The following is a 22,604-nucleotide window of genomic DNA, read 5'->3' as shown; positions in this document are numbered from 1 at the left end:
TGATCCTGCCCATGGCAGGGGGTTGGACTTGATGATCTGTTCAGGTCCCTTCTGACTCTAGAAACCATGAAAATATGAAACTCCAGCAGACTCCAGTGTTATGTGCATCAGTATCTCTGAGCTGAAAATGGCTTTAACTAAAGCCTTAACCATCTTTCAGCAGAGGGATGCCAATACATGTCACACTCCCATCACTTTAATTAGAGCAGAGACACTGTAATTAAAGTGCCTCCCTGTCCTGCCTTCTGGAGCACGTGTATAAACTCTCCTAGTCTATAGTTAGGTACTTCAACAAAATAGCTTGGGTTTCAAACTTAGTAGGAACTGTAGGTTCTAAATAAACTCAGTAACATCTACTGATATTTAGTAGTTTTGAAAAATCAAGCTGTTTATTTAGGTATCTAAATATGAATTAGGAACACATTAAAGCACCCCCCCCACTTGTTTTTTTTAAAGCTCCCCCTTGATTTTTTCAAGATGTCCTTAGGCAGGGTGGGAAGAAGGGGGTAACAACTACACTATGCAATGTCAATCACATTGCTACCAAAACCTATTTGTACAAATAGCTGGCATGATGGTACTGCATAACCTAGGACTGTTGTAACTTTGGTTAAAGTCACAGTTATTAAGTGCATCATACTGTAAGCAGAGTATGGACCACAGGCCTTCTGTAGGACCAATAGGAAATGAAAGTGCATATATGCTGGACCTTAAGGGCCATGTGAAGAGATACCCCTTTAAAACAGTGTATTTGTTTTCTATGCATTTTTTTTCTTTGCCTTTGCAGCCTGTTTTCAGAATCTCCTTAGAATATAAAAAGAAGAGCTGAGCTTCCCTCCCCACCCCCGGGGGTGTATTCTGGTAATGGATTCTTTAATGCAGTCCCCTACTGATTTTAATGACAATTCCACACCTGAAGTGAAAGTGAGAATATTTCATGTTTATTAAGCCTATGATGATCAAGCATCCAGCTTACCTGAGCTGGGCTTCATGCCATCAGGAGGGTTTCAACATGAATTAAGATGCACTGTATTTACTTAAGCCCATGTCCCCTGGATATTTAGTGATAATTTCAAAGGATTCCACATTCACCTTTGCTGATCATCTCCAGTCTACTGGAGGTTTAGATGGAAGTTAAAATAACAGAAAAGAAATTATATAAGTGCCTTCCAACTGCAATTACATCACTGCCCCCCCCCTTCCACGTGGAACAATGCAGCACTATATTTTTGTATTCTAGCATGTCAGACAATGTTTAGTATAATAGAGCAGCTGGCATACTGCCATACTGTATATACTACTGGGATGTGCACTGTACCAGATAAAGGCAGCTCATATTTAATTCCTTCAGGTTTTGTAGCCATTGACTTACTGGTGATGTACAACTATACAAATGGCTTTCTTTCAGCCAGCAAATCTGAGAATCAACTCTCAATTATCCTTAGATAAGAGGGGAGTGGAGATGACCTACATAGCGACACTCACCCTGCCTGCCCTCTTCTGAAACCTGAAACTTTCGAAGAAAACCCAAAAAGGGGAAAAGAAATGCTCAGAAGTCCTCAGAACTTAAAAGTGTGGCACTGAGTTGCGAGCCACACAGCATGGGTTTATTGAAAAGAGAAATGAAGACGGTCTATTACAGCTCAGCACTCAGGAAGAATATATGATGTAGGGAATTTGAAGAACCAAAGCTGAATTTTTGGAACTATCAAACATTGAAAACACTGGCTCTTACCAATACTATAAGTTTATAGTAGGTCTACTCAACTTTTGATTAGATTCATGCAAACCTTCATTCACATTCTGCTTTCATCCCTACCAGGCAAAATATAAAGTACATGATAGCTTTGCAGAGACTCCTGCAGAGTAACTCTTTCCTAAGAACCATAGTCTGTTCACAGGTTTGAGAATTCTACACTGAATCTGAGGTACGTGCTGTCCAGTGGCTTGCTTAGCAGAAAAGCAGAGGGTCACCTGGATGCAATCTTCCTACACAGTAACACTATGCTTCCCCCTTTTTCATACCCTTAAGCTACAATTTTATCTCAGGTAGAAGCCCCACATTTGCTGGTGTGAACAACACTCAAGCCTTATTGTACTTCCTATTAAGGCACAGAAAAAAACCACCAACCTTATGTGAACTGGGTCTGCTATGAAACAGCTGTTGGGACTGGTGCTGGCTGCTGGCATGAGTCCCTGCTTCTCGAAGAATACTGACAGTCTGCGATTTCACTGGTCTGCAGATTGTTAAATTCACCCTTTCTCCACTAGCCTGAGGGATACAGGTACACAAGGAAAACACTGAAGTTCACATGACATTATGAACCATGAGGAGGAATCAGGAGTCCTGTTTGCTATTCCCAGCTGTACTAACTAGTATGTAAATTTGAGCAAGTCATATTCCCTTTTCAATCCCCAGTTTTGTGCAGTGAAACAAAACATAATGTCCACTTTCATAAGCTTTGTGAAAGCTTGAAGGAAGAAGGGCAATATTTACAAAAAATGATTCTGACTTTCTTTTATTTGTTTCAGACAATAGGCTCAGCTGTGCTCACCTTGCTCCTGTTACCTTGAGCAAGCAAGCAATGAGAGACACGCCTGCTCACTTGCATTCAATCCCCAGATGCCAAAGGGGCAGGTGTCTAAAGTATCATGCACTAAAATCAATAGAAAACAACAAGAGCTGGAATCACTATGGTGCATGGGCACAATACACATGTTGTTCTATCTTGCAACATGCCATAGTTCTTCAGTGACTTCTGGCTATATCTGGAATTTTTTTTAAAACCCATCAAGGCGTTTACAGTTTCATGTAGAAAGAAGGCCTGCCAGGTGGGGAATACAATTTACCTGGATAATCTGGGCAGCAAGTTCAGGTGTCCCATGCTTCAGATCGTGCCCATTGATTGCAAGGACTCGGTCATTGCTGCAGAGTCGGCCATCTTGAGCAGCCAATCCCCCTTCCAAAAGGTCGAGAATAAAAACTCCAGGCTCATCTGTTCTCCGTACTAGTTTAATGCCAAGCTGTTCACTACAGTCACGCTTATGCAGTGTCACCTGGAAGCTGTCCTCTCTCTGGGAGGTGCTGCTGTCAGTGTGGTTGTGATTACGGCTTCCAAAGCGCCTCTCTCTGAGCACGGTGAGGTGCAGCACCACACAAGGCTGGGAAAGGACAGCACGAGCACGGTTGTGTGACACATTGCTGATGTCAAAGTTGTTAACCTGGAAAACAGGAATTAGAACAATTGTCATTTGCATTTTTTTGTTTCTGGATATATCATTAAAATCCCTGCAAAGCTAGCATTCTAACAACCCCATTAGAAACCACACACAGCCACTACCTGGGATGACCTACTTATGCCATTATGCATTCAGTTCTCTTCTGAAAACCCACTTCAGCAAAACCAACTCAAATCAACATGATACCATCTTCACTGCAGTTATTTAAAAAATCCACTACCTACCCACTACCACCCCCACAGTTTCACTATATTTGTATCTACTTTTCCTTATATTTTGCATGGTTTCTCTTCAGTGCAGGAGCTGAACACAACAATAGGATTCAAAAACAGATCCTTAATGTTAAAAAATCCCAACAGCAAAATCTCCAATGCAAAATGTGTTCAACTGTTTATAGAGCCAGGATTTCTGTTGCAATTTAAAAATGAAAGCTTTGAAAAAACACGTGTACAAACTGCTTTAAAGCAGTGGTTATCCATCAGCATGTTGTGGCACCCTGAGATGACTTGCAATCCTTTTAAGGGTGCTGCAGAGTTCCATATAGTACTACCAGGTGTGCAGACACCTATGCAGGATTCACAAGATAAACAGTAAGATTTCACATAGGAATTCATAGCTTCAAAAACATTCTGACATTCTGTGGTCCAGTTCCCCGAGTCATGTCACTTGGCCTGTGGGTCCCCCCATGGTTCTGAAAATTTGATGGCAGGGGAGTGGTGACAGTATTAATTGCCGCTCCCCTGCTATTAAATTTCTAGACTTGTGGGGAGCCCCATGGGCCAGGTAACATGGCCCTACATGCAAGATAAAGCACACAGGGTAGTGTTGGGCCCAATCCCATGATGCCAAGGTATGCAAGGATGGGTGGCACAGAGTCTGATCCAGCCCATAGACTGACCCTGCACCATTCATTTGGCTTGTGGGCCCAAAAGATTGGGCACTACTGGTTTAAATCTAAAAGGCAACAGAGGAAAATACAAAAAAATGGTTAGCATGACAGGAAACAGTTACTGAGCTAACGGTTCAGGTATTCAACTAGGCTGACTACCAAAGTGGCTGAGCATCACACTAAATCACGAAACGTGGCATGTAGCACATGCAATGCTACAGAACTAATGGTTCTCAGATTGTCCCGATTTTAGTGACTGGGTAACTTATGTCCACAACCCATGTTTATGCTAATTTTCTTTTTCATATATTAGTGCATTTTATATTATACCCATATTCATGGTTTCTAAAACCAGAAAGCACCATGCTCATACAGATGGTCCTTTAGAAGGTCCCAAGTCCTTTTCAGAATCATTGTTTCCCAGAACAGGTCCCTTGTTTGGCCATATTAAAGCTCACATTACTTGTTTGAGTTCAGTTTACCTAACAAATCTAGACTGCTCTGACCTAGTTTTTATGTTATTTACAACTCTCCCAAATCAGGTGTCATGTACAGGTGAGATGATGACAATGATGACTTAAATATTATGAGGCCATGAACACATCTGCTCAATGACAATTCCCCATTTAAACTGCACTGGATCATTTAATGTGCCCCATAGAACAGCACTTGCAGTGCAGGCTGTTCACTGTACAGACTTTCAGCTTTAATTTGCAGTCTTGCAACTCAGGCCCAGAACGGTGAATAAGAAACCAGCCTCGTATTGACGTAAGAAAGCAGAGATAGATGCTGGTTTGGACTCATGTCCAGGACTTCCTATTTTAAGTCCCAAACCAGTTTAGGAACTCTAATGAAGGGTGCAGAATTAAAGACAGAAACAAATCACCACCACTGGTATCACTTCTGATCAGAATGATGATAATTGTTTGGGCTAGAGTCAAATAATTCAAAGCCTGGGTTGCAAGATACAAAACATTAAAATAAATGCATCTGAATCCAATTGTTATCAATATATTTTTTTTAAATCCACCTCAGTTTGGTTCTGATTTTTCTTGCCTGCAACTGAGAACTATATGACGTTATTTCTAATTCCAGAAGTGATTTCAAAGCTTGGATTTTCAAGATCTCATATGGGTTTTACATATCAGGTTCACTATCAGGAATGCTGTTATAAATGTCAGAACAGCAACAGGCAAGGATTTCTTTAGGTGATCTCTCTTATTGAACCAACTGCAGAGTTGGAATAGAGCTAAACAAGCTTTCATATGTAAGGGATTCTTCTTCAGGCAAGAATAGCAATACATGAGGGAATGGGAATGAGTCAGTAAATATACAGAAAAAAGTTTTTGTGCATGGGTCAAAGTGATTAATTTTCTTCCTCTCCTAGAAAAAAGTGATAGGACCCTTAAGTCTCAGGCTACTGCTGCTGTCTTGTGTAGTTCCTGTTTCACCATTCAAGATGACCATGGCACAACAAAGTGGAAGAACAATTGGACTTGGCTCATGAAGTGCACCATCCTTCAATTCAAGTGGGCCGTTATAACTCTTTTTTAAAAGTAGAAACAGAAACTGTTTATATTAGCAGTAATATACGTCAGCTTCTCAGACTTTTTCTGGGTGAGGTACAAAGTCATTAAATAGCTCTTAAATATTTGTGAAGCTAAATCCATAATTTTCAAAAATGGGCACCTAAAGTTGGAAATGGACTCCAGAAATGGAAATGCACTACCATTAAGCATTCACATTTGGAAAGCAGTAGCCTCAAGTCTTAAAAGCTGCACCCAGGGCAGCTGCAACTCATAAGGCAGTGACAGCTTCTGGCTACTGCTGTGTTCCCTGCACAGTCATGTGGCTGTGGTAGCAGCTGCTATTTTTGTGCTCCACTGGGGCTGTTGCCCTGGTGACCTTGCCTTATTACGCTACTGCTTGGACCCTGGCTCATCTCTTCCGCATCTTCTACGTCAGTGGTTCTCAACTTTTTTTTAGACTCAAGGCACCTCTTGTTAGGCTTGAAGCATCCCTTGGAAAATGCCAGCTTTCAGTTTTCACTCGTTTTCTGACTATGGAAGAATAATAGAGCAATATTTCTGTTGCAAAGAACTTAGAAAGACCATAACAGGACAGAATGGTTTTAACACTGTAGATTTCTACTTGAAACCTCTGGGTTTTTCTTATGGATCATTGTTTGCACACTTAACAGTGCTAACATCGTGTGGCACCTTGTAGCATCCTTGAAAGGATTTCAAGGCACCCCAGGGTGCTATGGGACCCTGGCTGAGAATGTCTCCCACAAGTTGCTTCTATATCCATTTCCAAACAGTGGCAAAAGGACTCTCCTCAGCATGCTCCAGGAATCTGCCTAGCCTCCATATGACTAGGTTGATAGGGTTTACATGCTCTAGTTACAAGTTCTCCCTCATTTTAAGTCACTTTATTATTACTTACAATTTTTTGGAACTATAATTGAGAGCTGCCCAATTAAATGAAGTTCAACAGCTTCAGAGAAAGATCCATTATGCAGGCAAGCCAAGAACAGACACTAATTATTGAAAGGGCTCTCACTAAATATCAAGATTAGTAACAGGATAGAGCAGCCAATAAATACCTGCAATTGCCTGCAAAGATAGGAAGATTTGGGCAAGCTTTGGGTCACTGAACGGTCAAGCCCCCTAAAGATTCAAGGAGTGAAAGAGTAGGTTTCTCTGATATCAAAAGATGTGATTTTTCTCAAGTACAAGCCAGTTTTATCTAAAGGATAACAAACATTTTCTAGCCATCTCCTTAAAATATATGTGTACAGTGTAAGGTCAGTTTACCAAGTCTACTGGAACATGAATAAACTAACGATTCTATTAAAGTCAAGTTGAAATGACTAATGGAACAAGTTTGTACCAGGGAGAATGGTCTACAGTGGGAGAGGAGGAGGAATTTATTACAGAACACAGGTTCCTACGGCCTCTACCTTCTTAAAAATGTTAGTCTTCAATTCTTTTATGAATCCTCTGGGAGCAAAGAGGTCTGAGCTGCTAATACCTTCTTCCAGTTCTTCAGTTTTCTGAATTTATATAGTCAGTTTTAACTTATCAACCCAACCCTCCCCCAAAGTAGTCATAATGGTCACAACATTAGCAAAAATAACCATAATATTCAGAAGTGTGCCAGCAAAAATCAAGCCAATTAAGGATAGATCTACAACATTTTTGTCTTTTAAACAATCACTATTGCTTTAAACCAGTAAGACATGCAAGGATACATGCAAGTGAAGATGATAAACAGACTGGGAAGCATAACAAGCAAGGGAAAGACAAGCCCACGACTCAAGTCTATTGCACAGGGCAACTGATGCTAACTGTAGCAGGACCGAATCCCAGGAGCAATCATGATGTCTCCGACTGGCCTCATGAATCCTGCCCATCTGTGGCTCTCTGTGTACCATCCCTCTTTGCTCTTGCCTGCCACACTGTACTGTTAATATTTTATTTAGGAAAAGGGAAGGCTGTCCCTGGGTCCCAGAGTGAGCCCTTGCCTTCCTCAAATCTACTGGTACCTGGCAAACCCCACCTGCCTCTGTTGTCCTCAAGCACTAATTCTGGCCCTCCTGGCCCATTCTCACCTTCCAGCACTCTGACTGCCTTAAGGGCTATTCATGGTCTCTGACCCCCCTACAGCCATGCCCAGGTCTCACAGATGTTACTGATTCACACTTTGGTGAGGCACTCTGCCTTCAAGCCAACTGCAGGGCACTTCAGGCCTCTACAACCTTGTTAGGGCCATAGCTTTCCTGGCTTCTGCCCCTTTCTCTAACTGGCCCCTTTCTGCCTCCACCCAGTGCTCCAGGGTTTCAGCCCTGGTCTCACCTTTGAAGTCTGGTTTCCACTTCTTTGGGCTTTGGGCCCCTGCCCTAGCTCTTGCTTTCTAAGGCTTCTTGCTTCTTTCTGGGCTTTAGTCCCTGGACCTGGCATTCATTTTCTCTGGCTTCTCGCCTTCTTGGGCTGTGGATTCCTGGCCGTTGTTCTACCCATCTCAGGCTTGTGCTCCAACCTCTCGGCCGCAGGCCTGCTCCTGCCTGTTTGGGCTCTGTGCCCCACCCTGGCAGGGTTCCTCATGTGCCTCTCAGACACAAACTGCGTACACTCCTCAGCTGTCCCACCGCGGCCTCCTCATCCCCCCTTTGCTAGCTGAGCCCAATCCACTGGTTTGCAACTATAATGGAAACGTACGCACACTGGCTCCAACACAAACACCAAGCCTGCTGGCTGTATAAGACTCTACCCTGCATGCTGCCAGTCCCATACTTGCAGTCTTTATTGCATATAGACTAAAATAAATCGCTGTCAGTCTTCTCAATGCGGAGCTCCCACTTTAGCAGCATGCTGGGCCAGATTGACTGCCCTGGCTCAAGCCCTGGGTCTGCACCTCCCAAGCACTGTCCCTGCTGGTCACATGGCTCCCCAGCCACCTGCAGGTGTTTCTAATGGGGCTTGCTGGCTGGCCTCTAGTCTAGCACTTGTAGCAGTACCACTGTCACCTCAGCAGGGCTCTCTCCTATTGTATTATTAATACAATCATGTAATTATAAATACCAGGGCACTCATTGATAGGGAACTACCACATTAATGATTTTATACTTTTTGCAGAAACTGCAAATTTGGTAGGTCCCCCATGAAAAAGCACCAAGTCAGGAGCAACCAGGAAGAAAAGAAGAGAGAGAGACAGAGAGTGAGAGTGAATGCATCAAAAACAAAAGAGCAGAAAGCCCTGGCATCTTCAAGCATTGTGGGGAAGGAAAGGAAAAGAGAAGGGAGAGATTTTTGTGGTGGAGTGTGATGGATCCCCCTCCCCCACACCTCTGATTGGCCGAGGGTCCCTGGAGATTGACACGCTGGGACCATGAAATACAGAGCCAGCCTCTGTGAATTAGGTAGGACCTTACTCATAGCCTATGGGCCCTGGCTGCCTATTCCCTTGCAGCCAGTTCAAGGGCCTCTGTTTTCCTCTATCCGGGCTGTTCTCTCCTGCTGTTTCTCCCTTAAAGTAATGAGGAGCCCCTGGCTCCCTGTTATACTAACTTCTTGGCCAAAAATAATCTTTGTTTTTTTTGGAGTGTGCATAAAGCTCAAAAAAAGGAAAGAACCCCACATTATTTGAAAAAAAAATTTCTCAGTTTGTCTTATCCATTTTAAAGTTATAGGAGAAAAATAATTATAGGAGGCTGGGTTCCATGAACTACGTAAATCATTGGCATCAGTACTGGAATAACAGACCCCGCTCTGAATAATAATTTGTTTTCCAACTAATCATTGCAAAGCTAACATTTACACACCACGGACTGCCAGAAGAACATCTCCCAAGTCATTTAACATACAGTTCTGCAATGACTGAGTGCATACAAGTAGAGAGAGTATTTAATTAGATTCCATACTTGAAGTATCTGGTCTCCAGCAAGGAGCCTTCCATCTCGGGCAATGATCCCATCTCGGTACACCTCCTGAATAACAATGTTGATCAATGGCGTTTCATTGCCACCCACTATGCTAATGCCCAGCTCAATATAAGGATTGGACCGGTGAATTTCAATTGTAGTGATCTCTCCTTCAGGCAAGCTAGGTAGCGGCTGGGTTGCTGCCAGGTTAAAGAAAACAAAACAAGATGAACCTTTGTACTTCGATACATTTTCAACACAGCAAATTCCTGCATGATGATATAGGCAACACTAGATGACAAACAAAAATTGGATTGCCTCCACTGTTTTCTGGAATAGCTACTTATTATAAAATATCTTGAGACATTTAACAGGGCCCACACCATTCAGAAAGTTAAATATTACTTTAAAACAAAGAGGAAATTTTGACCCCTAAGGGACCTGCCCTTTAAAAATAGTTATCTGCTTTTCCCAACATTTTCTTCTCAGTTAGCCTTTGCAAGTATCAAAAGCTCAATATAAAATGATAAGAGAAAATAGAAACAACACCTAGGGCCTGTCCCAAGCCAGTGAAACAGTCTTTAGCCTTCTTCCTTAACTGGGTGTTACATTAACAACTAAATTAATAGCTGCCGTCAATTTACCAAGTCAAGGGTAGTAGCAAGCATCTCCAAACACAGCACACAGAGACAACTAATATAAAAGAGGAGGATGCTAACAAATGGGGCGGGGGGGGGCATAGGCTACAACAGGAAAAGGAAGGGGAAGAACCACCTTCCTCTGTGGTATGGGTGAGCATTTCCTCTCTAAAATCCCAGATGCTAGAGGTGTTACTGTTAGTTCGATGCAGATGAATGCAGGAGTTACTCAGTTGCCTTTTCGTTCGAACAGGACAATGCTCCATAGGTGGGAAGCCTGTTGATCCAGGAGGGGAAAAGAAAAATCTCATCTTAGAAACTAGCTTAAGCAATTCTGCAGAAAACGCATTGCCTCAATGCAGCTACCACATCAATAATCCTAGTAGGATGATTAACATGAACTACAGGGCCTGGTAGATTTGTGGTATAGCACCATGATGCCACCACAGTAAATTAAGAATTACTAGTGGACATACATAACTGGAGATGTGGAAATCATTATTTATTTACAGGAGAAGCTTATTTGGAAATTTCTAGGCTTGATCTGGACAGGAAATTAAAAAAGATAAGCTTGACATACTGTCTGTCATGGCACTCTCTTCATAAGCAGGGTTGTCAAGGCCAGGTTCATCTGTCCACAGAGGAAGAGCAGTGGATGTAAAGTTCTGTTCCACTGGCACTGGTCCTGTCCCAGGCTGGTCTGCATCAGGGGAGACGGTGCCCGGGCAATCTGTTACACAATGCCCATTTTCACTCTCAGCTTCTGACTGTGGTTTGCTTGTCTTCCTTCTCTCCAGTGCAACCCTTCGATGCGAAGCTCCGGGACACCTACGGATAAGAAAAGATATGCTGCATCCACATACAGAGGAACGAAGAGGTGGAATTACACAGCAGAGGGCCTGCACAATTCAGTAAAACAAAAATTGATTTCTTCACTGCAAAAATTTAATTCAGCAAAGCCATAGTTCTCAAATCATATTGCTTTCTTTGTAACATTTCTACTAAGTTTTTCCCTCCCGTCAAGTGAGAAGTATTATAATACTACTATGGAGCTAAACCCTGAAAAGTTTTCTTTTTAAAATATTTTAAATGAATTTTCCAGTGTTTGGAATAAACAAAAACGTAAAACTAGGTCTATGGAGGAGGAGTCTTGCTATGAGAGAGTTGAGGCCCCTTGAAGTAGTCTGCTTTTAATTTGACAGAGATGGGAGAATCTAGAAAATGTCTAGCTTTAAAATGTAACAGGTGTAAGCAGCCGTGCCTTTGCTGGCCATCTTCCTACAACCCACTGTTCAAATTCCCTGAAACTCCCCCAACCCCACGAATTTCAGCACCCACCACTTTCATGATTCTCATCTCAACTTCCACCTCCACCCCAGTCTAAGTTCTGCCAGCCCCTTGCTTCCTCCCCTCGTCTTCCTCAGACCGTTCCCCTTCCTCATGCGTAGCACTGTTCTACGTCCCTCATTCCAAGCCCCTCTCAGTCCACTGCACTTCCCTTCTTCATGCTCCCATTCAATCCTTCTCCTTCCACCATGTCTCCTCTCCCACTCCACTAGCCTTGCCAGCAGTAGGCAACAGATCAATGTGTGTGTATTAATCTTAATTTGACCCTTATTCTGGAAACAGCTATAGGAGGACCATGGCCACAGTTAAGGGCAAGATGAAAGAGAAAACAATGAAAACACTATATCTTATCAGCACTTGTGTGACCCCTTTTTCTGACAGCTGTAACCCTTCCTCCCTCCACTCCTCCCAGGGCAGCATCTGGAGTCGGAACCAGGTTCTCATCAATATTTTTAATAAAGAAATAAATAAAGCCCACCAGTAACAAGTAACTTCCAGTATGAGGGAAGAACAATAAAAGGAAAACACACACCTTAATTAGCAGTTTCCTCTTTAATCAGTATAAAGGGTTCTTTTCCCCATGCTTTGGCTCTTGCTTCCTGATCTCCTGCCAGGGCTGGATGTGCACATTTTTCCTTTCCTCTATGTGGCCCCTCTCTCAGCATCGAGTAGGCTTCTCATTATAACGGTCTTTTAACAAGTCACTAAACTGTTCCACAACATCCCTATTATTACTATTTTTTAGTTGAGCATGTTCCACATGTTATGTGCATGGCTGGAGGATTTTAAGCACAAAACAACTGTTTTTACATTTATGGTGATCTTTCATTTAACTTACTGCCTGTCACATACAATTAGGTTGGAATCTTTGTTTTACATCTCTCTGCAGGATGCTGTTTTGGCAACTTGTGATTTTATGAGAGGGTCAAGGCTTTCAACCACTGTACAGGTATTAATTTTCATACTGTCAGGATGTCTTAGTTAACAGTAATAAGAAGACTGCCAATACCAATGTTTTTTAGGACATCAGAAAATTACCTAAAGTAGCTTTTGTCTATGGCAGAGTGTCAGCAGTGTAAAGGTAAATGGTCAGTGCTCCTCAGGATTTGTAATAAATAAATAAAAATACTACCTATCACTGGAAAGCTTGGAATGGTGATTCTTCCCAGGATACGGCTAGTTCTGGCAAGTGACATCTATAGAAGCTATAGATTAGGTGTCAGGAACATCTTCCTTATTGTTGGAGCAGTGAGGCAGATTAACAGACTCCCCAGGGAAGTTCCTCTGAAAGCTGGGTTTAATTGTAGAGCTGTCTTTCACCTCACCCTTTCTCGCAGCATCTAAGCAAGCTGGAGGAGAGGATAGCAGTGCAGAACCACACTTCCTTCGCAGCAGTCCAAAAGCTTTCAATGCTTTCCTCTCCCAGAAATGGGAGAAAGGCTGAAGAGGCTTTGAATGTATCAGACGCTCACTAGATAGAACCAGGTATTGAGGATGAAACTCCTAAGGGTTCAAGGACAGCATCCTAGCGGGAGCCCTAGTCCCCTTCTCCACCATGGCAGTCAACTGAGACAAAGAGCTAAATTTACAGGATATCTTATCAATCTTATATGCTAGGGGTGGAGCTTATAACTGATGTGAGTATGCGTGTAAAAGCAAAGAACTTTCCGACACCAAGGGCAAAAACAATTAAATATCCTTTAGGATTTCTTTCATTTTACATATTTGCACTTATTTAATAATTTCTTATCCATAAATCAGGCTAAAACCATGTGAAATCTATAAATGATTTGACTAGATTTGGAAACTGCAGTGTGGGCAAATTGAATCCATAGATAGATTCATAGATTGTAAGGGGCTGGAAGGGACCTCACAAGATTATCGGGTCCCCCCCCCCCAGGCAGGAAAGAGACAACTGGGGTCAGGTGACCCCAGCAAGATGACCATCCAGTCTCCACTTGAAGATTTCCAGGGTAGGTAACTGCACCACCCCCAGAGGGAGCTTATTCCACAGTCTGGACACCTTGACTGAAGAAGTTTTTCCTAATGTTAAGCTTAAAACGGTCTTCCAGAAGTTTGTGGCCATTACTCCTGGTTTTCCCCAGTGAACAGTTGTTTGCTGAGCCCTTGATGTACTCCCCTGATACAGCGGTAAGCTGCTACCAAGTCCCTTCTCAAACTTCTCTTTTTCAGGCTGAAGAGACCCAAGTCCCACAGCCTTCCCTCATGTGGCTTGCCTTGCAAGTCTCTGATCATATGGGTGGCTCTTCTCTGGACTCTCTCAAGCTTTTCCATGTCCTTGTTAGTGTGGTGCCCAGAACTGGACACAGTATTTCAGCTGTGGTCATACCAATGCCGAGTAAAGTGGAAGAATCACTACCTTAGTTTTGCTTGAGATGCATTGATTGATGCATGGCAGAGTATAGTTTGCCCTGCTGGCTACAACATTGTACTGACAGCTTATACTCATACTATGGTCTATTATTACCACTAGGTCCCTTTCAGTCATGGTGCTAGTCAGTATGGTGCTACTAAGCCTGTAAATACAAGGTCTGTTCAAAAAGTATCAACACTGAACATGTTTTTTGGTACAAAGTATTGGGGGGGAGGGGGCATGGTTTTGCTGACCACGTCTGGGCATGTTGGGACACCTCTGGCCAGGCTTGTAGCTCATAGTGCTTCCCCAGTTTTCTGTGGCCAGTGGTTGAACTAAGATCATTTGTGTCTTGTGCCCTCTTTCATTATGTCAATGTCCAGAACACGTGCATTAAATTTTGCATGAAAAACTGGGAAAATGGCAAGTGAAACATCTGAATTACTTAAAATAGCATTTGATGATGATACTATGAGCCGTGCAAGTTTTTGAAGGGTATTGTCAGTTTAAAGAAGGACGATCATCGGTTGAAAGCGATGAGTGTTCCAGATGCCTTTCGACATCACAAAACGATGAAAATGTGGCAGGGTTAGGGTATGTCAGGGATTGTTTGTGTTGAACCTCATTTGGTTCCAGTCTGCCCAACTTGCCAGCCTGTCTAGTGCTGCAGCTACAGGCAGACCATTTTCAAGCATGACCATGCTCCCCATAGTTTCACAGTTAGCAGGGTCAGAAGGGACCTGAGCAGATCATCAAGTCCAACCCCCTGCCATGGCAGGAAAGGGTACTGGGGTAAACAACACCAGCAAGGTGATTGTCAAGCCTTGTCCTAAAGACCCCCAGGGTAGGAGCCAGCACCACTTCGCTTGGAAGTTCGTTCCAGATCCTAGCCGCCCTGACCATGAAGTAACGCCTCCTGATATCTAGCCTAAATCTACCCTCTGCCAGCTTGTGACTGTTATTCCTGGTCACTCCTGGCAGTGCTCGGGGAAAAGGGACTCCCCCAGTGCCTGCTGGTCCCCTCTGACTAGTTTGTAAATGGCCACTAGATCCTCCCTCAGCCTTCTCTTGTGGAGGCTGAACAGGTTCAGGTCCTGTAGCTTCTTCTGGTAGGGCCTGCCCTGCTGCCCCCGATTATGCGAGTGGCCCTCCTCTGGACCCTCTCCATGTTGTCCACATCCCTCTTGAAGTGCGGCACCCAGAACTGGACGCAGTACTTCAGCTGCGGCCTGACCAGTGCCTCATAGAGGGGGAGGATCACCTCCCTGGACCTGCTTGAGATGCATCTGTGGATGCATGACAAGGTGCAGTTGGCCTTCCTGACTGCATCCCCACACTGCCGGCCTATGTTCATCTTGGCATCAATGACGACTCCAAGATCCTTTTCTGCCTCTGTACTGACAAGAAAGGAGTTCCCCAACCTGTAGGTACGGTGCTGGTTCTTCCTCCCCAGGTGCATCACCTTGAATTTGTCAGTGTTGAAACCCATCCTGTTCTCATCCACCCACCCCTATAACCTGTCTAGGTCTGATTGTAGCCTATTCCTTCCTTCTAACATGCCCACATCCCCCCCACATCTTAGTGTCATCAGCAATTTTGAACAGGGTGCTTTTTACCCCCTTGTCCAAGTTACTGATGAAGATGTTGAACAGTGCGGGCCTCAGGACTAGCCCTGGGGGACCCCACTGCCCACATCCCTCCAGGTCAAAAATGACCCATCCACCACCACTCTCTGGGCACAGCCCTCCAGCCAGTTAGTGACCCATTTGACTGTGTGGGTGTCAACACCACAGTCCCCCAGTTTCTTAATGAGATCGGGGTACGAAACAGTGTCGAAGGCCTTCCAAAAGTCCAGAAAGACCATGTCCACTGCTACCCCTGCATCTAAGGATTTGGTGACCTAGTCGTAGAAGGCCACCAGGTTGGTCTGACAGGACCTGCCTCAATGAACCCGTGTTGGTTGCCCCTAAGCATGACCTCCCCGGCTGGCCCCTTGTGGACATGTGCCAGGATAATTCTCTCAAAAAGCTTCCCCAGGATCGAGGTAAGACTAACAAGCCTATAGTTTCCTGGGTCCTCCTTCCTCCCCTTTATGAAGATGGGAACCACACTGGCCCTCTTCCAGTCCTCTGGCACCACACCAGAGCACCACGAGTGCTCATACAGCTGTGCCAGGGGTCCCACAATGACCTCAGCTAATTCTCTCAGCGCTCTGGGGTGGAGATTATCCAGACCAGCTGATTTAAACACATCCAGTCCCTCCAGAAGTTCCCTGACTAGATCCTCCCTGACCCTTGGCCTAGGTGTGCCTCCCCTGGGGCCTGAGGGGGGCCGATCTGGTCTCTGCTTAGGAAAATGGAGGCAATGAAGTTGTTAAATAGGTTAACTTTGTCACCTGGTGCGACTACCAAATTTCCTAGCGTAACTTGCAGGTGCCTCACGTTACCCGGTACCTTCTTTTTGCCCTCTATGTATTTAAAAAAGGCCCTTTTGTTGTCCTTGATCTGGGAAGCTAGTCCCAGTTCTATCTCCGCCTTGGCCTTCCTGACTGCCCCCCTGCATCCCCGGGCAACCACAGTATAATCCTCCCTGGTGATGGCCCTTCCTTTGTTTGTATGCCTCTTTCTTCTTTTCCAAAGAGGACCATGACATCTGTATAAGTCAAGAGGGCTTCCCAGTCCTTCTGCTACCTTTCCTCCACATGGTGGAGAACAAATTTCTTTTGTGCTTCAAGGATTGCATCCTTGAGGAATGACCATTCTTCATATACTCCTTTCATCTTTGGTCCCTTGTTCCACAGCACTTCCCCTACTATTGCCCTGAGCCTGTTGGAATTTGCTTTTTTAAAGTCCAAAACTTCAACCTTGCTATCTGATTTCCCTGCCTTGAGACACTGAATATAGATTTCATAGACATCAGAGCTAGAAGGGACCTCGGGAGATCATCGAGTCCAGCCCCCTGCCCAAAGGGCAGGAAGTCAGCTGGGGTCATAGGATCCCAGCAAGATAAGCATCCAATTTACTCTTGAAGGTGTTCAATGTAGGTGCTTGAACCACCTCCGCTGGCAGACTGTTCCAGACCTTGGGGGCTCGGACAGTAAAGAAATTCTTCCTTATGTCCAGCCTGAAACGGTCTTGCAGGAGTTTCTGACCGTTCGACCTCGTCATCCCTTGGGGCGCTCTGGTGAACAAACTTTCCCCCAGATCCTGGTGGTCACCCCTGACAAACTTATAAGTGGCCATCAGATCACCCCTGAGCCTGCGCTTTTCCAGGCTAAAGAGTCCCATGTCTCTCAGCCTGTCATCGTAAGATCCGTTTTCCTGACCTCTGATCATGCGCGTGGCTCTCCTCTGGACTCTCTCAAGCTTCTCCACATCCTTTTTGAATTGTGGAGCCCAAAACTAGACGCAGTACTCCAGCTGCGGCCTCACCGAGGCCAAGGGGAGAATGACGTCCCAGGATTTGCTCGAGAAGCATCTATGGATGCAAGCCAGTGTTTTGGTCGCTTTATTAGCCGCAGCATCGCATTGCAGGCTCATGTTCAATATGATTGTTTCATGGTCACTGTTGCTGCCCAGGCTACCCTCTATATTGAATTTGCTCACCAGATCATCTCCTTTGGTCAAGTCCAAGTCTAGGAGATCATTACCTCTGAGTAGCCCAGGCACTTCCTGGGTCATGAAGAGCTCTTTGATACAGATCAGGAAGCAATGCGACCGATCTGACTTAGCCGAGTGTTCCTTCCAAGAGATATCTGGGTAACTGAAGTTATCATAACCATGTTTCATGTGTGCATGGCCCCTGCCAGTTCTCAAGAGAACTCCAGATCAAGCTCCTCTCCCTGGTTTGGTGGTCTGTAGTAAACACCTACAGTTAGGTCTCTCTCACCGTGCCCTCCCCTGTAGTTTGACTTGCAGGGTTTTGAGCCACTCTTCTCTGGAGCTGATGTTGGCCTCCAAGGAGGTGTACTGCTCCCTCATGGACAGCTACACATCCACCTTTCTTCCCTACTTGGTTATTTATGTGCAGGGTGTAGCTCTCTATGGCTACATTCCAATCATGCAAGCAGTCCCACCAGGTCTCCATAATCCCTACTGGATCATAAGGCCCACAGGAAAGCAGGAGGACTAGCTCCTCCTGCTTGTTCCCCATGCTCCTGGCATTAGTGTACAGTGAATTTAAATGGAATGCTGAAAAGAAGTTTAGTTAAGACTTTCTTGGAGTTGTGCCTAGCAAGTTTTTGGTTAATTTCAACATTAACAAGAATTCCAAGTACCATCTGCTCAGGAAATGAAGTACAAGAAAGCCCTGTGGCTGTTTATTATGTTCAAGTAGCAAGTTCTGACTATTGACTGTATGGGTCTATGGTTTCCATGTGAATCTGATGAACCCAAAAAAACTGATAAATCAAGGGGATTCTAATTAAGCACTGAGGTTATATGAGGCGTAGTTAGTGACCATGAAATAAAATGTATGCCTCATGCTTCTAATCTCCTTGACAGAGTAGCTTGCAGTAACCATACACTCTGGAGTTGCCTGGCAGATATTATGAAATTCTTTAAGCTTTTATGCTCAAATGAAGCTGATTATTAAACCACTGGAAATTCTGCGGCTGAATGTTTTAGCAGCAAACCTAACTGAGCATAGTCCATTTCTTAGAAACAAAGTTCATCTGAGTGTTCACTGAAGCTGGCTTATAAAACTGCCATGGATGACAATAGTACTGAATTTTACATTTCTCTCCCCGATACCTAATAATTAGTAGTAGGATCTTATTGGATTCACTAATCTATTACAAATAAAATTCAAACAACACTTTTATTGTATCATATGCCACTGCAGGCACTTTACATAAAGTACCTGAAAAAAGTAACTCTAGCGTGTATTCAAATTTGAGCTGCATCAATATGGCAAAAAACAACATAACAAATTCAAAGTGTACAAACTGAAAGTTCTGGTTCAAACTGATAAATAGGACTAATGACTCAGCTAAGTGAGATCTCACAATGACTCATGCATCAGACACATGACCACTTCATATAGCTCTAAAGTGTGCCTATATAGTACTTTGTAGACAAATAGGGCAAACCCCTGACATGAAGTGTCTACCTTAACTTTAATTCAAAGACAAATGAAGGGAAAGTACACAAAAGCATGAGTGCAACAGTGACATAGGCATCCTGCCAGATTCTCCATTTTAAAAAAATATTTAAGTTAGCCATACAAGATTTTTCTCCAAACCAGCATGCAAGTTAAATGAGACTCCATCCCAAGTGAAGGAAAAAAAACCCAATGAAATCTGCTGCCAAGAATTAGAAAGAAGTTTTATTTCACTGCAGTTCTCAGACCTTTCTATAGACAAAAAGGTAAAGGCTTTACTGGAACTCCCAGTACACATAAAACACTTAAAATTAAACATACATGTGAAAGACACCTAAACTAAAGACAAAACAGACAGGTATAAATATATTGTGTTCCGTGTAGAAACAAAACTGGCATCAGATTTTTCCTTCACAGCCATCATTTCTTAGCCCTTGCCTACATTCCTTTCCCCATTTTATGTTTGAAATTTTTCAAGCACTCAAATGTGCTATTTACCAGCAGCCAGATTCCTTTCCCCATTTGCTGCACGCATAAAGATGAGTACATTTTAATTCTTGCAGCAAATACATTTTAGTTCTTGCTGTACTCTGTCCATAAACCAGATTTGACAGTACTTGGCCACACTGTAGTCATACAATGGTAATTATTTAAAGACACCTACTTATTTCCTGAAAGTTTCCTACAGATTATTTAGAAACAAAACAATGAAAGGCACCCAGTGACATTTTCACTCTAGCTGAACATAGACTGGTATCCTTCCAATTAGGTTTTCCTCCATTGCATAGACAGTAGAAATTGGGAAGTATAAACATTTACTTCATCTGAATTTGGTGGTTTATTTTTTTTCCTGTATCATGTCCTTCTATTGGTATCATAAAAGATTAGTCTCCAAATCATAGCTCCTCAGCAACAAACACTGCTCACAGTGACAGGAAATTAATAAGTTAAAACTGAGGTTGACAATAAGAGCAAAACAGGATGCAACCTTGAGTTTACTGCTTGCTCACTATGTCCAGGGGACCACTATTGTAATGTGTTGGGTGCCAGACAAGAGGGAGACCATAAATTACATTATCAGTTTTGTCTTAAGTCTTTGCAACAGAAGGCCCTAAAAACATTTACTCATTGCTAATATCTTACCAAGAATGCAGAGGAATTTTTCACACGGGCCATTACTTCACCAGCACCAAGAACACAGTATTTGTTTAACCAGCATGGTAGGGTTTACAGTTTTCATGCAAACCTATTTTGTTCCACTAATCCCGCTAAATATGGCCTGCCAGGCAATTTTATCCAGCCGGTGGACATTCACCAATTAATTCTAGCCCGCCCAGCCTGAACACCTCACTCCCATCCTTATGCATGAAAAAGCCCGGCCCAGCCAGCATACAGTTTCCAGGTGGGGCTGTTGCTGCCAGTGCTGCAGCCGCTGGGGGACCTGCTCAGCTTCCCTGGCATCCAGCAGCTCCTCCTCATCTCCCTGCTCCAGCACTCACTCTGGGTAGCAGGTAGGGAAGTGACAGGGGCAAGAAGGGGGAGAGGAGGAGCTGCAGCTGAGTGGGGACAGGGAGCTCAGGTGGGCAGGGTGTGGGTGTGAAGGAGGGTTGGGTGCAGGGACACACTCACCCCCCCATAGTGGACAGCCCCCGTTGCTGGCACCAGCAGCAGTTGGCAGGACCTTGGAGAACTTGTGACTCATGCAGGCACTGCTGCCTGGCAGTGCACAGCTCTGGCCAGAGTTGCACGTGGCAGCAAGGAGCGCAGCTAGGCTGGCCCACCTCTATTGCATGGGGCTCCTTGCAGCTCATGTGCAGCTACTGGTGCTCACGCACAACCAAAGCAAAGCTCCACATGATGGAGCCAGTTGCCTTCCCCACTTGCTACCACCACATGCAGGTCCCAGGACTCTGCTGGGAAGCAGGGGATGGGGCTCCCCTCAACTTCTGGAGGAGTCCCAGGACCTGCACAGCAGGGAAGGCAGCCAGCTCCATCGCCTGGAGCTTTGCCTCTGTGGTGGGTGCAAGTGCCGGAAGCTGCACATGAGCTGCAGGGGGCCCCCACGTGATAGAGGTGCCCTGGTCTGGCTCTGCTCCTTGCCACCACATATAGCTCATGCCTATCAAAAATAGGGTGACCACATGTTCCAGTTTGCCCAGGACAGTCCTGGATTCCATAAGCTGGTCCTGGCCAGGTGGTCAGAAGTCCTGGGCTGGAGTCCAGTGGGGAGGCAAAGTAGCATGGTACCAAACAGATGAGTGGGCATGCACTGCTGCTGCTTTCCAGAAGCAAAGTGGGCATACACGGTCACCCTGGGCATTTTTACATGTTCTCCAGAGGAGGGGCATTTTAATTAGAGCAGCTCCAATATCCACTCTAATTAAAGCTCCTGCTGCGTCTTGTGTATTGGCATCCCCATGCTTCAAAATGGCAATGGGGGTGCTTTTAACTAAAGCTAATTCAGTGAGTTTTAAGTGCCCACACTGCCATTTTGAAGTGGGGGGACACTGATACACAAGACACAGAGGCTGCTGAAGTGCACTAGTTAGCATGCTCCAGGAGACCTGATTAACAGAATCTGCTCTGACATGCTGTAATTACAGCACATTGCAGCAGCCTCCCTGCACACCTACAAGCACCCCCTAAGATACTGCATATCCAAAGTCCCTGCATTCCTTGATCCCGCACAACAGCAGTGGTGCCTGTCTGCCACATCTTGCTCCACTGGACTCCAGCTCAGGACTTTTAACCAACTGGCTGGGACCAGCTTATGGAATCCAGGACTGTCCTGGCCAAACCAGGATGTACGGTCACCCTAGCCAAACAGGTGGGTCCCACCATGTAACAGCACAACTCATAGCTACCCATAAGGCACCCAATCATGCAAAGTTCAGAGTGCCTTACCCCCGTTGACTAGGGACTGACATTACACATAAATTGGTTTAAGTGATCAGAAACTGTTCTAAATCTGTAACAGAACAGACATTCAGTGCACATAAACCATCTTCAAAATGGCCAGAACCAGTTTGAGATAAATATGGTTGAATGTGGTATCAGACGTAACTGACTGAGCTCAAACCAGTTTATACAATGTCTGTCCCAAACCCCTTCCTGTTTTAAGTTAAACCAGAGATCTCCAGCATCCCAGCATGCTCTCTGGGTGGGCCTGTACTCTCTGCTCCATAGCAGGGCTGGCCCCACTCCTCTGTTCAAGCCTGAGCAGGGACAGAACATGGCAAGACACCAGCTAGCATAGTCCTGTTAAAGCAAAGTGGGCAGACAGGGGGTTTATTCTTCTCTCCTTCCCCACCACAGCCAGGGTCTGCCTGTCTGCCAGGGAGCAGAGGGGAGAGGCTTGTAGCAGTGGCCTTTGTGGCTGGCAGAAGGGACCAGAAGGGATGGAGGGAGGAATGAACCCTTCTCCCTGCACTCTCCACCTGGGGCCTCAGTGAGCCTCTGTGCTGGGCAGCTGCTGGGCTCCTGGCCCACGGCCCCTCCAGCCCGGCTTGGGTAAGCTGCAGCCCAGCCAGCCACAGACCACATACACCAGGCTGCACTCGCTGACATGGCTCAGCGTCCCCATCACCACGCTGC

At 44.8% G+C, this 22,604-nt stretch overlaps 1 protein-coding gene across 2 annotated transcripts in view; it reads right to left on the bottom strand.

Moving 5' to 3' along the window:
* The window catches only part of LNX2 (ligand of numb-protein X 2), a 95,000-nt gene that overhangs the window by 9,809 nt on the left and 62,587 nt on the right, over positions 1–22,604 (bottom strand). Inside the window, exons 3-7 of one of the 2 annotated variants that reach the window (XM_090028343.1) lie at positions 10,770–11,017; positions 10,326–10,466; positions 9,552–9,751; positions 2,851–3,222; positions 2,132–2,272 (exon numbers count right to left, since the gene is read on the bottom strand). In XM_090028343.1, coding sequence (XP_089884469.1) covers positions 2,132–2,272; positions 2,851–3,222; positions 9,552–9,751; positions 10,326–10,466; positions 10,770–11,017 — 1,102 coding nt within the window. The remainder of the gene's footprint in view (positions 1–2,131; positions 2,273–2,850; positions 3,223–9,551; positions 9,752–10,325; positions 10,467–10,769; positions 11,018–22,604) is intronic. The other variant, XM_090028350.1, reaches the window with a different exon arrangement.

The sequence above is a fragment of the Crocodylus siamensis genome, chromosome 1 (genome assembly GCF_052110815.1).
Source record: "Crocodylus siamensis isolate JL-2025a chromosome 1, ASM5211081v1, whole genome shotgun sequence".
Taxonomy (NCBI): Eukaryota; Metazoa; Chordata; order Crocodylia; family Crocodylidae; genus Crocodylus; species Crocodylus siamensis.
The sequence above is the reverse complement of the archived record's forward strand: the minus strand, read 5'-3'. Positions and strand labels throughout refer to the sequence as shown.